General features: G+C 38.4%; 2 protein-coding genes and 1 long non-coding RNA gene across 4 annotated transcripts in view; 1 reads left to right on the top strand and 2 right to left on the bottom strand.

Moving 5' to 3' along the window:
- The window catches only part of LOC148186820 (uncharacterized), a 38,090-nt gene extending 33,349 nt beyond the window's left edge, over positions 1-4,741 (bottom strand). For both annotated transcript variants that reach the window (XR_015779127.1, XR_015779128.1), the window contains exon 1: positions 4,391-4,741. This is a non-coding gene — a long non-coding RNA (uncharacterized LOC148186820). The remainder of the gene's footprint in view (positions 1-4,390) is intronic.
- A 2,012-nt stretch (positions 4,742-6,753) lies between these two features.
- Positions 6,754-10,770, top strand: mrps18a (mitochondrial ribosomal protein S18A). The gene is made up of 6 exons (XM_042503413.2): positions 6,754-6,945; positions 7,985-8,016; positions 8,658-8,762; positions 8,856-8,979; positions 10,094-10,166; positions 10,268-10,770. The coding sequence occupies exons 1-6, from the start codon at positions 6,798-6,800 to the stop codon at positions 10,410-10,412; spliced, it is 627 nt and encodes a 208-aa protein (XP_042359347.1). The 5' UTR covers positions 6,754-6,797; the 3' UTR covers positions 10,413-10,770.
- An 86-nt stretch (positions 10,771-10,856) lies between these two features.
- On the bottom strand, positions 10,857-17,449 carry rsph9 (radial spoke head component 9). Its single transcript, XM_042503414.2, has 5 exons — positions 17,095-17,449; positions 16,852-17,011; positions 15,689-15,818; positions 15,317-15,463; positions 10,857-11,148 (listed from the first exon to the last, which is right to left on the bottom strand). The coding sequence occupies exons 1-5, from the start codon at positions 17,319-17,321 to the stop codon at positions 10,988-10,990; spliced, it is 825 nt and encodes a 274-aa protein (XP_042359348.2). The 5' UTR covers positions 17,322-17,449; the 3' UTR covers positions 10,857-10,987.
- Positions 17,450-17,598: the final 149 nt, after the last annotated feature.

Below are 17,598 nucleotides of genomic sequence, written 5' to 3'. Positions count from 1 at the left end.
GATGGTAGAGATGGTAATTATTGCCATATTATGTCATTGTTATTGTTTATAAAGTGCTACCGACACGTATGGTATGTCCAAAAGAGGTCATGTTAATGTAACGCTTGCCATGTCTCTTTTACTTCTGTGATGCCTGCATGCTGTCTAAAAACCACACTAGAGTGACATGATGCTGCCGTTGTTTAGTTCTGTGTAAAAATGCATAGACGGCATAGAAAAGTTACTTCACTGTGGCTCTGTAGTACAATCTCTGTGTAAAATGGGCTTGTGTTGGGTTCCACCATGTGCTTGTGTTGACATTATGGTAGCAGCATCCCGGAGCGCAAAGAACAGGCGGAGAAGGATACCTAGATCGTAATATGTGGACTTGGAAGTCCATTGCAATGTGTAAAAATGTTACGACTTGGGATGAAAACTTGTTGGGACTAAGCCTTGCCCGGGACGATTGTAATACGTTTAGCGAAACAAAAACAAGCCAGAGTGTTTTTTCCCCTACTGCCAATAGTAATACGGTGATTCCAGACCTTTCTCTAGTGCTCCACAGTTCTGTAAAGATGTGGCTACGTGACACTTCTCTAGACCGTGAGCTCCAGCCCCTGGTTTGACGAAACCTGCGTCTCTTGTTTCCAGTTGTCTGCTTTGGCAAGCGTCTTACCTCTCACCTCATCTTACAAGCAGTGGGGGCCTTTAACTAAACTCATTCCCTTGAAATAGGCTAATTGTGTTCAGTTGACTTCCTTGGATGCAACAGCCCTTACAAGTTAATCACCCAGGAAAGCCTCTTAGTGACAGCTATGCCTTAATTGCATACCAGACTGTGCCCATCAATTTGGATGGCAGCAAATCCACACATTCCATCTGCATGGGAATGAGACGTTCTGTCGAAAACTTTTGGCTCTCACTGAGAGAAATCTTCACCTAAGGAAACTCAGCGGAGAGAGGCATTAGGAAGCCGCGCCACAACAGTCAGATTGTGTAATTCAGTGATTCTGATTAAAAGGTACCGCCTCGACTTCTACGATCCCACGGTGTTGCTGTTATGACCCTCTCGGAGGTCTTTTTGTGTTTAGACTCTTCAGCAGCAGCGATCGCCGGGGGCCCTTCTGTCTTCACCAAAACATTAAAGGCAAAACAAACTGACCAGTGTGACAATAAAAGTGGAATGCGGCGGGGTTTGTTTTTGTGTGATGTGACCATGCCCACTCATCTTCGCTCTGCTCTTGGCTCTCTGGCTCGTTCCATGCTGCGTTTTAGCAGTTTGTCCAAGGAAGCGGGGGTGAAAACTCTAACCTTTTCCACACAGCAATAACTTCCCACCATGACATCGAACCAACATTGCTTCAGCGTCCCTCAGCACTCGCTGTGAGAATGTCAGACGAGCTCTTTTCATCTGAGGGAAATCCTATCTGATTTACTCTCCCCCCTCTTCCTCAGCTGAGGCGCCTGTTTGTACAGGGCCATGTTTCATTTGAATATCAAAGCCTGTGAGGAGGTGGCCAGACACTTTAAATGCCATTTTTTGGGCTTCTCTCAAGGAATGTGACTGCTTAAGTGTCCTTGACGGAGGGACCTGATCACTGACACAATGCTTCCTTTGTGGCGGCAGGGTGACGGTAATCTCTATCTATCTACTCTCTGCTCCGTAGACGGGATGAACACAGAAGTCTATTTGCATCTCAGTGTGAAGCTTTTAAGCTCCACAGTTTAGATGGCATTTGAGAGATTGTTCACATTTTTTTGGCCATGAAACCAACAACCATAAGGGTGATTGTGCTTAGAAAATTGTTACAAGAACAGTTTCAAAGGTGAAGTGTGTACGGTTTAGTGGCGTCTAGCACTGAGGATTGCAAATCACAACCAACTGAGATTTTTCTAAGCTAGGATTCCTTCAGTGTTCTTTGTTCGGGAGATTTTAAACGTGAGCCGAATTATGTGCAGAGGTCTCTCTCGCTCCAAAACAAATGGACACAGGGATTAAAATGGTTAAAAACACCAAATTAAGCAACTGCAAGTTACAAATCACTGTTTCTCTTATGCTGTTTGGCACAATGGAGACGGGCAGCTGTTTCATCACATGCTAGGTGTGTTCTCACCTTTTTTGTCTAATAACTTAACATCCAGATGTTTTCACCATTATCTAGCACTGACAAAGTTGTGTGATGTTGTATGTTGACTGTCATCGTAAGTAGTGATACTGAGATTGTTGAATCTCAGATGCTGAGATCGCTACTGGTTATTACTTTGGTTTCAAAAAAAAAAAAGGGGGGTGGGGGGGGCTGTGCGGCACTTCTTCTGCCACTAGACGGCAATACCTGTGACCAATCACACCTGAAGCACTTTTTGCACTTACTAAGGGTTTTTTTCCTTAAGTCTAAATTCTTGCTTGTGTTGTACGTCACTTTGGATAAAAGCATCTGCTATATGAAATTGTAGAATTGTAGAATTGTAGAATTCACCAGGACCAGAATTATCCACAGAGGTCTCATCCTCTCTAAAATAAGCAGCCCAGGTGACATAAATCGATACCGGAACTACAGCTTGTTCTCATTTAGAAGTTGTCAAATATCTCCATGCAGTGCTTTCAGCGTAAGATCCCGACACCAAAAGCCATCTTTTGCATCTGCATGACACACCGCTGGACGTCATCAGGTGAGAATGTGGCCTGACAGAACTGTTTGCAGTTTTATTATACGCTGCTGGACAGCACCTGCCAGAGCGTCATGATACACAGACGGTTGGTGTCAGTCAAGAACGCAGCTGGACGGAACCGATCATGTACGCATTATACACCACTGGATGGCGTCATGTTTTAACACCAAAAGTAACAACGTAATCCAACAAACCTCAGACTTTAATGGGTTTTCACTACCAGTCTGAATATGATGTTTTTTTCTGCACCTTACCGTGTGCCTCATTTGCCTAACCATCCATGGCAGCATGTGTGTTTGTTGACGTCCTGGCGTTGGTTGCCATGTGCTTGTGTTGCCTTAACATAATTGCATAATGTGTAATCCCACCATGTGTTTGTGCTGACATCACACTAGCGGCATCCCAGAACGTAAATAGCAGATTCAGAAGGATATCTAGAGCGTAATATGTAGACATGGAAGTCCACTACAAAGCGACAATATGTGACAACTTAGGATGAAAACGTGTTGCTAAATACAGAGGTAGATGTAATAATGCAAATGGCCCTATCTGGAGCCAGTGTTTGGCTGTGGAAACATGGCGGTGCAACATGGCCATCTCTGTAGATGAAGACATGCTCACTATAAGAAGCTCAATCTAAGCTAACAAAAAATAACAATTCTTATTTTCTGGTAATAATACATAAAGAAAATATAATTAATGTAAGTATTTTCTGCCAGTATATCCCCCTAAATCCTACACACTGGGCTTTTAAATGTCACAGATGTTGCAATCTTCACATTATGTGGACAAACTTTATGTAATCACAGCTTCCTTTCTACCATTATGTCTACTTGTGGCAGTAGTGATTCTCAAGATTTCCACTGGTCAGGAAGAAGCCTGAGAACCAGTTCCCAACTACTTTAAATAAAGAAATATTTACAAAGAAAAACAAAAACTCACAAGAGCATTTACAATGAAAAAATGCTTTCTCGATTAATAACAAACGAATGCCTTTTCAGCAATAAACAAATATGTTTATATATGGGGTTCGGGGTTATAGGGTTCCAATACAAATACGTTATCATTAGATGAGCAAAACTCTCCCATGAAAAACAGTAAGACAGTGGTTCCCAAATGGTCCAGCCACAAGGTTCAAAATTTCCCTTAGTCATCAGTTCAAGTTTACGCATGAGATAAATTACCACATGTTCAATTTTATCTCACCAAATGTAAACAGCATGTTGTCCAAAAAACACAAAAGAATAAGACATATTTCAAGAATTAACAGAAACAGCACTTCAAAATAAAAGTTCTGTGCCAGGTAACACTTTACAAGGAGCTGTGTTTTTTTTGTTTTGTTTTTGTTTTTGTTTTTTTTAACAAATTTGACAGGTTCAATCACGAGTCACTTGTGCTCTGTTCAGAATGGACCCTTGACCCACTTTTGGACCACGACCCACCAGTTGGGAACCACTGCACTAACTGCCCTGATTCAGATGACCTTGTGGAAAAGTTTTTTAAAAAACATTTTCAGGAGGGAAAATGCACCAACCTGCCTTCAATTCTTAAACAGGATAAAAGATAAATGTGTGTCTTTATAGAAGATCCCCCATAACTGTATTTTACTGTGTCGAAGTGAGGACTTCTGCAGATCTATTGTTGCAACCTGCCTCGGCTTTAGCTCGGCGTACTCGCCGGTAACTAAACTGAGTCCCATTTTATGTAAAGTGTCTAACTCTGCGACCGCAGATCGTCTTACTTTTTTCGGCAGTGTGAAGCTCCCGGCTGTGCCTTTCACGGGGATGTCTCCGATGCATCGTAGCTCTCCTATAAGCCTCGTATTCAGCCCTGGAAACAGCCCTTGGGTGTTTTTACGGGACGTTGTTCAACAAATCCGTGATGATAGATCCGATATTGGGTGTCTTCCGTCCATATTTTAATCATATTTCGGTGATAAAAGTATATTAGCATGTATGCTAAACGCCATATTGGTTTCCCATAGTTCCGTCAGGTCAGAGGTTTGTTTTGGTTTTGTCGTCCAATCGGAAGACCGTCCGACGCGTTGTATCCGGTTTCACTGTCATACGTCATCTGAAGCAAACTGCACTGTGATTGGCCAAATCCTACTGTATCTATCGCTCTGTGTTATTGGTAGCGCCTCTTGCATTAGATGGTAGCTGGTAGCCCCTATAATACTAATAATACTAATACTAAAACTACTACTGCTAATAATAATAATAATAATAATAATAATAATAATAATAATAATAATAATAATAATAATAATAATAATAATAATAATGAGACACGGGTAAATAAAGAGACAGTGTAACAGGCAGCAGGGCTTCATATGGATGTAAGCTCTGTGTTGACTGCAGGCAGAGCAGGCAGGAGAATCAGGCCCCTCTCTGAGGTGTCAGGAGTGTGATGTGGCCCTCTGCAGCATCACAGAGAGGAGCTGCTTTGCAGAATGGCACAGATGATGGGATACACAAACAACTGCTAAACAAAAAATGAAGGGACTTTGTTTTGAAAGTGTGTCTATTTTTTGAACTATAATAGTTTTAATGTTTATTTTTTTCACTCTCTGATTCCCAATACTTAGGAGAAAGGTTTTCTACAGCAAAAAAGCTTGTGCATAATACTTTTGGGTGACTTATAATTAAAGATCTGTACAATTAAATTTCCGTCTTGTTTTTTCTTTTGTGTTTATGGTCTCATAACTATCTGTGCATTTAAGTGACATCACTGCAGCCTTAATATTTTGATAGCCCAGGTTGTCCTGAAAAAAAAGATGAAATAACTTCATTGTGCATTGAGAGACTGAGGTTTTAAATGCATTATTACACAAAAAGTCCAGGCGAACTAAAACTAGGTAGAAATGGCTTAGGGCTCAGATTAAGTCTTCCTTTATGCAAACAGATGAAGCCGTGAGCTAGATCCAGAAAAATAGTAAACAAAAACATTGCAGGACAATGGCATAGTGTTCTCATGATAACACTATCATTCATCAAACTCTTTATCTCATCTAAGTCTCTTTATCTTGCCGTGGAGAGTCTACCTGTATCCTCAAGTTTCTGCAACAAAAGTTTGGCATGTTCCTACACTGCTCCTCTAGGAGCCTCTCATACTTTCATCTGATGAGCGCAGTATGAATAGAGGCAGGAGCTGGGGCCCCGTCTTTGTTATGAAAGCATCTTATGAAAGAAACACAACGATGAAAGACAGTTATATGCTGCAGTTTTATCATGTATTTATTTTCCCCTGCCCTCGCACGTTATGGTCCTTGCAGACAAATACTTTTAAATTTTACACTGATCTCTCGCACTTTGATGTGGATGTCACTATCACCTTTCCCTGTGTTTCTCCCTTGTCTTAAATAGGACAAATACTTTTAGAATGCTGTGTGTTTATTGCTGTCCCCCTTGTGTTTAATTTCATTTTGATATTGTGCAGCAATCATAATGTTGTGGTTTATTAGATTAATCAGATTTAAGCGAGAATTTGGCTCACTTTGAAGCAAAAATGTTTGATGAAGGATCAAAAGAGTAGCTATAAATATATTTATGGAATTTCCTGTTGGCCATGTAACCATTTTTATCAAGCCAGTTCATAAAACACAAACACATGTCATACACAGACACGGGGGCAATTTAAGTTGATTTGTGGACTTGTGTGATCCACACCAATGTCAAAGATTACAGCCAGTACATATAGCTGTAATTATTTCCTGTAATATGCCAAGAAAACAGTAAATATTATTATAAAATATTTTATACTTAACCTGGAGGGTTTTTTTTTCATTTCTCATTCACATTCCTTCACATTCTATGTTATGTAATTGTTAAATTAAAAAAAAAAAACTCAAAATGCGAATAAGAGGTAAATGAAAGGATAACAGCACAAAGTAAAATAATAAATAAATATGTTAAAAATAATATAATGATGTTGAGAGCGGTAAAACTATGAAACAGACTTAAGTATCTAAATAAGCAGTCAATATTTAAATTAAAATCCAAATTAAAGTTTGAATATAATTGTTTAAGCTATATATGTGGAAAGAAAGAAAGAAAGAAAGGTGTAGTAAGAGGTCTTCACCGTAGCTGTCGCTGTTTTAATTCTCGCGAGATTTTCATACAGGAAGACACGAAGGTCAGGAATTAAACATGGCAGCCCGCAATATGTTGAGGTCTGTGTGGACCTCGTTTGCGGGCTTAAAATTAGGTGCCACATGCTCCAATGTGAAGATTCAACCGAGTATAAATGTCCCACAGCTATCGGCTTTGACCATCCAGAGTCGAGGGATCCGCCAGGGTGAGATTTAACCGTAAAAGTTCAGATTTTAGCTCACCGATGGTAGCTAGCTAATGTTAGCATGCTAACGGACGTTGATAAAGAGCCATCTTTGCAAAATGATTTCATCTTTTAAACAACTATTTACTAGTTAAATTAAATAATGACTCACTTTATTACAAGTGCAACAGTAGAATTGACAAACTGCCGTTGATAGCAGCTCTTACCAAAAGCCATGCGTCCACTGAGACAGTCTTCCCTGTTGACATCCTGTCTCTACATCACCTTTAGAGCAAAATGACACATTTAAAGAAACACTCTTTAAACAGTGTGTATCGTAGTTTGTTTCTGTGTTTTGTTTTGTTTTTTGCCTCCTACTACTGACTTTAAATGTCCTTAAATATGTGGTTAATGTTCAACACACTCTTAGATTATATTTTATAGTAAACAATCCTAAACATCTTTAACTCAATAAAGATACTAGTCATTGTTAGATGACTGCGTGGAAATACAATGTGATGTGTGTGTGTATATATATATATATAAATATATATGATTTGATTTTGATTTTGATTTTTTATTGGTGCAAGAGTTGGAAATTCAAACTTGCTTTTATTAACTGGCTGATTGTAAATAATGAATGGATCATTTGGCACAATAACAGCTTAAATCGAGCTTTTGCAGTGGCATCTCCAAAACTGTCGAACAATTTACCACTTCATATAAGATCAGCCCAGACTCTGGAGAATTTTAAGTCACTGCTCAAGAGCCACTTCTTCTCGTTGGCCTTTGACATATTTTGAGCTGTTCATTCCTCATATTTGTATTTGATTAATTGTTTTGGTATGCTTGTTTTTACTTGTGCATTTTATAATGCATTTTATGTGTTTGTATTTATTATTTATTCAGTATTTTTGTATAGCACTTAACTCAACCTTGGTTGTTTATTAAATGTGCTGAATAGATGTGACCTTGACTTTAAAGTATAAATATTAGGAACACAGTAAAGGGGAAAAAAAAGTTTATGATTAAGGCTTAATGTACAATTTCTGTGTTTCAGTGGTGGAGAAGAAGGAGGGTACAACAACAACGGTAAGTAATGCAGGCTGTGATGTGAAATTGATGATTTTTTGGTTAGATTTTGATAGAAACTATATAGAGATGTATATTAGATCTATATTTCTTTATCACTTTTTTGTCATAAGCAAAACAAACAATTTAGGGAATTAATTGCAGATTTTTGATAAATTCTGAACTTTTTACTACAGAAAGTAATTTATAACCAAATTGAGAATTATATTGCCTTGTTATAATGTGAATGTAAAATACATACAATTTTACAATGATCCACCATAAAAAATAGCTGATTTATGTGCAGTTCATATTTTTTTTTTATATTTTATAGCAGGGCCTGTCAGGTTCAAATATGTTTGCGATTATCTGATATCTATGTCGCAATTTTACCCATCACTTGACATTTCACTGGTGTCGAGATTACATCATTGCAACACAGAGCACAGAAGCTTAAATTAATTTGTTTTCCAAAGGAGAGATTCTGTCACATGTGAGGAGATGCAGCAAACGCTTCTTTGACCTGCAGTGACCCGCCTCTGACCAACAGTTAGACAGGGCGGTGGGAGAGAGGACGCTTTATCTTCTGCCATTACTTTATTTAAGTTATGGCACGGACACACAACCTGCCATAACTTATTGTTACACTAACTGTTTGTCAGATTGAAGGAAAAATTGTGGAAGTCCCAGCAGCACCACAGCCTCCAAACCCTGCAGCTAAGTGTCCGATCTACAGATGGAACCTGCAGCACAAATACAACTACACGGTAAATCCACAGACATATAATGACCAAATGAATATTATAGAAAGGGTATCAGCTTTTATTGTTTCTGGTTTTTTTTATTGTTTTTTTTTCCAGGACGTTTTGTTGCTCAGTCAGTTCATCAGGTCAGACGGAGGGATGTTGCCTCGGAGAATCACTGGTCTCTGTACTGAGGAACATCGCAAGATTACTGCATGTGTTCAGATGGCTCACAGAGCAGGTCAGTGTTACTGCCTCACCCTTGTTTGAGTATTTAATAGAGCTTGGATCGCTGCTGTCACGATGCTTGGCTGCTAATTCAATATGTATTGCAATTTAGCGTATTGCGATTCTGTACTAAAATGTTTTTGGATTTGTTTGCTTTTTTAACACTAGACCATGGGAAAGAGCTGAATCATTTACTTCTACAGTGTGTGTATTACGAGACATACTTCCAAACATAATGCACATCATGTTTTCTCACTCCAACTTCACTTTTCTTGAAATGGATATGATGTCACATTACTCATCGTCTACCACAATAAAAGCTACAATGTATTTCCACCTCTGAATTTGAAATATATTGATTCAGGCTTTAAAAAGTTTGGAAAAAAATAAAATCCTGATACATCCGTGAATCTTTTTTTTTGTTCCACTCGCAGCATATAAAACTTTGTCCGACCGAAACTCAAACCAGCCTCTCCCTCATTATCTGTTTAACACTGGTTACATTAAGTTACACATTCACTAATTTCAAATACAGTTCAGTGTTTTAGATAAGCCAATTAATTCATATACGGACTTTGGTATTGAATCTGACTCTGTCAGGATAATATAAAGTTGTACCTGTTTATCCTGCTTAAATCTCAAAATCAAATATTTATAACAGAATACTGACACCAAATTCTATCTGCCTGTCCTGATACTGGGTATAATTGATTTTTCAGGGCTTAAATTGAAATGCAATTAACTCACATTTGAGTATATTAATGAATGAATAGCCTTATTTCAGACCAAAAATTAAAACATTAATAAACAAACAAAAGTACAGCGCCCAAAAAGGAAAAGGTAGAAGTAAATCTTATGTATCCCCACCTCTTTCTTACTTTTTTCTTTTACCTCATACATTTTTCCAATAAATTCCCAAATTTATGTACAACTTGTGTACATAACCCCAGTTTACTCACCACCTTATTAAATTTGTGAGAAACAGAATGCCATTTGAGCGAGTAGAATCAACAAAATGTGACAGAGTAACGTTGAAAACAGACAAAAAGGCCGGTTAAAGTAAATAGTTAAACTGTTCTTGTGCGTCAACACAGCGCATGAGTCTGACTTTACTGTTTGTGTTAAAGGTCTGCTCCCTGACCACAGACCCAAACTCCCAGAGGGCCACGTCCCAAAGAAGCCCAAACCACAACTCAACAGGTAATGCATGTGTGTCTCTTATATGTGTGTTTCTCGCCATTATCTATGGTTGGCACTGTTCCCAGTACGATTGAAACCAGCAATGATTTTCTGTCGTACAGATACCTGACTCGCTGGTCCATTGACTCGGTGAAACCCATCTACAAAAGGGGACTAAAATGGTCTAAGAAGCGCATGGCTGTTGGCCACCCGCTACTGATGAACAATGTGCGTTACGGTGTCAAGCCTCTTTATATAAAACATTGACGGACAGAAAGCCAGACGAATCGGTAGCAACTGGACGAGACTGGGTGGGCCCTTTTTCTACAAGGATGCAATCTCAAGTGTCATAACCGCCCTGGGAAAAGGGCTTAAAAGCTTCATCCATCTGTATTTATGCGACCTTATGTTTATTAAGCTGCGTCACCCTTTTAATGCAGCATGCTCAGCTCCACACACAGCCATCCATTCTGTTTCCGCTGGTTTTCCAAAAGCCCTTGAAGTGAGCTCTCTGACGACCGAATGTGGGTAACAACTGGGTCAGTGTCACAGTTTCAAAGTAGGTGGTATGTTCGCTGTGTATAGTCAAGGCAACACAGATGTGCAAATAAAGTGCGTGTGTTTACTCCGCCTCTCAACATGTTTACTGTATGGGTACAGTATTTGAGAACAAAAAGCTTGTAGACACAAGCTGCATAACTGTAGCTCTTTAGTTTATTTGTTTCAAGATAAGGCCAACAAAAAGTCCTGCAGTATGTTACATAGAATACATTTTGAGGGTTTATTTGAACAACAGAACCATGACAAATTTGTTTCTTGAAGGAGGAGTGAGATGTCTGTTTTTATAGCATGAAGGGAAGGTCCAAATTCTTGGTCCCATTACCAATGTAAATGTATCCGTGCTGCGGCGTCATAGGCACATGGTAGAAGGTCAGGCCGAGCCACAACAGGCTGCGAAGTACGCACACTTTGCTGGCACATTCAAACTGAAGACTCCATGATCCTACAAACAAACAAAGAAAACTCGCTGTAAATGTTTGATGTTAAAGGAGGCTGTGAAAAGACTGTGCACATCATATACATGCAAGGCTATTAAAAAACAGCATGCAGAAAGAAAAAAGTCACGCTTGCACACTTACAAATGCCACAAAAGTGTACGGAAGACAATGTTTAGATGTGCGTCAGGTCAAAGATGTTTGTAAAACATCAGGTCAAAAATGTTTGTAAAACTGAAACCACATTTACAATGCATTCCAATCAGTCTGTGGTAGCAGACATTGATTATTAGGCCATTCTTCAAAAAAAACAAAAAAAACAATAGAGAGCTTTAATATCATTGTACACGGTACAATACAAGTTGGGAGTGCTACCCCTGATCAGTGCAGTTAAGATAAATTAATATTAAGAACATTTTTTAAAAAGACGTGCAGTGCCCACAAAGTACACACAGTAACCCATTCCTGGCATAATAGTATAAACACTGATAATAATGGAAGAGAAAATATGAGATAATAGCGGTGCCAAAATGAATATTGAGGTAGACTGCAACCAGCTGAAACTTTTCCAGGTTAGATTTCCTTTTGTATTAATTGTTCAGGTGGATTTTTACTGATGACCGAATTATCAGCAGAGCTCTCCTCCTTCCCAAAACAAACCGACAAGATGATTTAAACTAGTTAAATCACAGAATTAAGCAGTTTCACATTAGAAATCTGTCTTTCTCTTACACAGATATATATATATATATGTATATATATATTTTTTTCTGCCAGTATATCCCCCTTAATCCTGCACAATTGCATTTTAAACACTCTTTCTAAAAACAGGTCAAATTCTGATGAAGCAAAATTCCCAATAAGGTTGCAGCATCATGTTCAGCAGAATTGAAATATGGTAATCTTTAGAAATTAATCCAAGAATGTTAAACTATTGACATGCATTAGTTTGCCAAGGTTTGTTCCAGTAAATCATCCCTTTATATCTACAGTCTAGCCCATTTCCCAACACCTTTGGCTGTAATCATGAATCTAAGGCCTGAGGAACTGAGGACAAGAACTGGATTGCCTACTACACAAACATAAAAGCCATTTGATTGATGCTTTTTATACAAATGGAGATGATTCAGAAGAATTTCATGTAAAATTAAAAACATATTTTGGTGCCTGAACTGTACTCCTACAGGAGGAAAAACCTGAAGCAAAAAGCAGGAGGTGGGAACAGGTTGCAGGATTGTTGTTGATAAGAGGGGAAAGACCATTTCGGGGTCTCGGAGGGTAGCACCTGTCTGGTGGAGATCCATCATTCTGTATTATCCACAAAGTCCCCATTTAAAAAATGTTAACTCATTTTCCTTTTCAGCATGCGATCTGCGGTTGAAACGGCCGCAGCGAGTGTGGCGTTGAGACAGCTGTGTAGTGTCTGCTGAGGTGATGACACTTCCGACATCCGTATCAACTCAAAGAACACACACAAACATATACACATGTGGGAGCCCTCTTAAATCCGACATCTGGTGCATGTTTGGTCACGCGCGCTAAACATTTCTTCATTTCTCGCACACATCCACTTCATCTGTGTTCACTGTGGCCTGGAGTTCATCCAGCTGAGAAACCAACCCCAAAACTTACTCTCCATTTAGACTGTTTTCACAGTATTAATGTTTGCTTAATGTTCGCCTCCTGGGTTTAATTTTGCCAAGATAATGTGGTGCTGTTTAACAGCTCAAATGTCTGAGCTTCCCATCAGGATCTGAATACACAAACCTGAAACACTCATCATCATTTCAGGTTTTTAACTACATTACCGCACAATATATTTGACCAAAAAATACCAATATAGAAGAAAGGGGAATTCATCGTCTCAAAAAAGCAAGTTTCCTCAAGTTCATTATGCACTGCGCTCAAATTTTCAATGTTGTACTTTTGTGTGTTCTGCACACTGATTGGCAGAAATCTATCATAAATTATCTTGCTCTTGCACATTACACCTTGAGTTGCTTGATTTTCTTCAGATGTGAGCAATCCCTTTAAAGCTTGAGTTGGTAAATGTGGAAAAAAATAACTTTTTGTCATATTTACTGAAACTGCCACTATATCCTGACAGTTGTGCATGAGACAGATAATGTGTAAAAAAACATTCCTCTGCCTCCTCGTAGTGCTTCTAATGGCATTTGCATGAATCCACTTTGCCTGAATGAAAACACTCAATCACAGCTGAAGAGTCACTGAGTACACATGTATCATCTCCATTCAGTTGTTTTCAATGGAGACACGCGACAGGTGTGTTCATAAGCCACGCTGATGCCATCGCGATGTGAATGAACAGAGTACAGTCTCTGAAAAGCAGTGTGCATTGTATGTCATGTGAGGAGGAACAACCACTCATAGCTGGCAGATATCTCTCCTTACTTCCTTAAATATTTGGAGGAGAAATTGATCATTTTAAGGCAGGAATAACCTGAACTTTACATCTCTCCCGCAGACTGTATTTTAAGCCTAAAACACATTTAAGAAACAGCTGGAAGAAGAGCAGCTCAGCACTCAGGACTTTTGGTAAGAGGGCGATGACACAGTGCTTTTTATGGTCACTTAGCAACCTTAGACACAACCTGCCTCTACCGGCATGAAAAGTGGGCACAGAGTGAACACAAGAGTAGCAACCATACGTGGCATTTGTATGGCCCCTGACAAAGCTGTAAGTCACTGCTCATGAACTGCGCTCAAACTGTCAAACTAGGCTGCACTGATCAAATATGAATCAAGATTCTGCAACTGCACTGCCTATTTTTCGCCAGAAACATATTTGAGTGCACTTTTCCAGTAAAATGAGAAAGCTTTCAAGCTTTCATGATTTACCATCAATTTGGTTTCAGCGTATCCTCCTCCCATGTTCTGGTTTCTGCCCTTTTTTTAATGACAACACTAGAATTATCAGTGAATTTTCCCGTGAAGAACGTGAAGCCCTAATCAGTGTACATGAGCCCTGGATCCAGAGCTAAGAGCTTAGGTATTTTTTATATCTAACAGTATACTTCTGGTAAATCACACCACTGCACTGTAAAGTTTTTCCAGCATGTTCCCAGAAAACCCATTTTATCGTGGCAGATTGATATTTTAGTTTGACGAATTTGTTTTTTCAGATTAGCTGTGCTTAACCAACTGTTTTACTGTTAAAATGATTCAGATGTTTCCACTTGGAAGAAACTCCTTATGACTTTTAGTCAGTTGAATCATCATAATGACGTGTGCTAAAATCACACTTCATTTAGTGGCACTGTTGCATGTGAATGGCAGCACACCGAATGAGAAAAGCCTAATGATTTACTGCTGGCATCCCAGGGGGAAAAAGAACACTGAACTAGACTTAATATTAGCAATGGACAAATACAACTTTTCTGATTATACTGTACTTAAAATTTACTTTTTTTTTTTTTTACTTTTTAATGTAAAAATTTACTTTAGTCTTAATTTCTTTTTTTATATATACTGAAAGTAGCTTTTAATCATGTTTCAAGCGCACCTGAAGGTCATTACATTTTTTTAATAAATTGAACTTTAAAATATTTCTTCTATTTTGTAACATTAATTATAAATATATTTATTGCATATTTAAGCGTATTAATGTGTATCTAAATACCTGGATTGAAATATATTTAGAGTAGAAAAAAGTACATTTTTCAAAAGTGCATTAGTAATGAAAGATTCACTTATTTATGTTTATGCACATCTTATTTCCTTTTTTTAAGTGCATCTTAATAGTGTCTCAAAATAGTAGTCGAGTACATGTAATTGTCTTTCAGTGTAACTTTATTCACACTAATGATAAATAAGTTATTAGTATATTAGGCACATTGTTAGTATATTTGAAATAGCACACTTTCAGTACACTTATTATGTGCTCATGGAAGTATACTGAATGTACTTATATTCGGTGTGAGGTTATGAAGACCTTATCAACTGATCAAAGTAGTATCTGTTAATACGTCCAGATCATAAGATGATCGTTTGCCTGCTCTTGTTTGATATTCAGTAGCTTGCTTAACAAAAGCCCTCAAATCTCAGATGTGTAAACATATTTAAATAATTGCATGAAATTGTGTATGATTGTTTGTATATGATGAAATAACTGGTGACATGTTACAGCGTGGAACAGACTGAACTCTGTGGTTTCACCTTTGGGAATGTCATCACTCAGTACATCCAGGAAGTCGATAGCCGGGTTCAAATCACCCATTTCCAGGATGGATCTCTTCTTCAGATTCTTTGGTTGGCTGAAGTGAAAGAAATTGTCAAGCTTTCCCGTCTCTGAGTGCGACAGACCTGAGGGACAACGGCAAGTGATTTAAAGTGATTCGCAGCAATGATGATGCAAATTTCCAGTTTAATTTTGAGAAGTGTTTCCTAAAAAGCTGTTTATTCTAACCGTCCAATGAAAATAAATACTATGTTTCATGAAACGCCTCAAGGCCATTCACATGCAGCAGCAAATGTGACACTCCACGATGAGAGACACCATGTCACAGAATGATATATGTTTAAATTTACCACCAAAGCTGCGGTTGATCTGGACGAGGCCATGAGGACTCTTGACAAAGGCGCTGCGTGGTACCACAGACACTTCCTCATCGATCTGATGAACTGTCACTGCTAGCCTGCTCTCCTCATTGACTTTGGTCTGAAACCAAGAACAGAACATTACTAAGCTGGAATTTCATGGCTGCACAGATAACGCTGATATCAGCCAGAGAAAATAAATCAACTGCAGCTCTGAGATTAAATTCTTTTATTCACACTAATTCTCCATGTTTGTTGCAGAGATAGCTGACCTGAGATTATATATATCTGCTGGCAAAGGTAGGACACTGTCTCTTATGCAGTTTGATCTTTATTTTTGTATATTTAATTTTGGTCCCACGTCTGTCCTTGTTTTGGCTATTTTAGGGGGCACATATGGAACGGGCATTTGGTGGTCCTCCAGAAAATTATGAGCATCAAAAACTTAATTTAGTGCATTCTGTTGAATTTTTATACGCCAATTTGTGCAACTTCTGCATCACTGGGTGACAGTAATTCAGTCCAGTTCAGTTTCAAGTGTGACTTTGCATAATTTTGTCAAAATAAAAGTCCTTTGCTACTTTACTGTTTGTAAAAGTTAGTAAAGGTCTAACAGTATCTTGAATTTACTGTACTAAAGTATTGAAAATATTTGATATTAAATATACTTAATTATTGAAAGTTAATAAAAAGCAAGTGGTCAGAATTTTTACTTTTACAAAATGTATTTCTTCTTGACATCTACTTCTTAAAAATGAAGCGTACATTCTGCTTGAAGAAAAACAAAGGCTTTGTTTGTTTTTAACTTAAAGGATTTAAAGAACAAAGTCCAATTTTTCCTTTCCTCCCATTCCTTCATTCATCCATCTGTTTGTCCCCTCTCCCTTTCCTTATTTTGTTGTATTTACTGTAAGGCTCTTGTGGGAAATGTATTGCAGTAGAAGAATACATTTTATTTTGGAAATGTAGTGAAGTAAAAGTGACAGAAATATATACATCCATTGTTTTCCCTTTCTTTGTATCAGCAGGCGGTTGGATTTATATTTACAAAGATAAAGCCTTGTGCAATACCACTGAATACTATAACACCACTTTGACAGCTCCATGTTTTCACTATGTACATTTTACAGCTGCTCACAATTGATGATACTTACCACTACCTCCTCTTCATCTCTCTCTCCTTGCCTGCGGATCTCAAGATACTCATACACAAACGAGGGGTCTCCTGTGAAGCGACCCTTTGCAGCTTTGGACACCTCCTGGATCACAGAGTCTGTGGCAGGAGGGAGCAGGAACCAGTCCATGCAGTTAAAGCTGGATGTGACACACAGACAGGTATTTTACACAGTTAAGGGCAGACATAAAGAAGCTACAATGAGACTATTTAATCTATTTACCTGTAGAGATTCTTTTTATCCTGAATTTCATCCTCTCCTCTCCCCTGAGCGATGAAATAGTCCCCCTTTAACCCTAGTATTTTACCCCAAAACAAGACTCGATGGAACTTGTAGTTTTTCCTCAGTATCACTAAGGAAGTCTGCAGAGCGGTTCTTTGCTCGACATTTAAAGTGTTTCCGCCACCAGCAACGAGCTCCAGAGAATAATATAAAGAGTCCGAGTCCATTATTTCAGTAATAGACCAATTAAAAGCGTAGATATGAGTAAATAAAACGTTATGTGGTGTTTTAAACTACTTGCTAACCAACAGCTAACCTAAGCATTCAGGTCCGAACGCTTGCTTGGTTACCAATGACAACAGTCCCTGTGAGCTCGTTGTTATGGCAACGCGCCCGTTTTTTTTTTTTCTTTATCTTTTTTAAACTTCAGCAATTGCCGTCTCTTTTTGTGTGTTAACATCGCCATTAAGACGAAAATAAAAACAAAATAGTAAACGCCACATT

The sequence above is a fragment of the Plectropomus leopardus genome, chromosome 16 (assembly GCF_026936395.1).
Source record: "Plectropomus leopardus strain MGB_pleo_1.0 chromosome 16, ASM2693639v1, whole genome shotgun sequence".
NCBI lineage: Eukaryota > Metazoa > Chordata > Actinopteri > Perciformes > Serranidae > Plectropomus > Plectropomus leopardus.
This window is presented reverse-complemented; position numbering and strand designations above follow the sequence as displayed.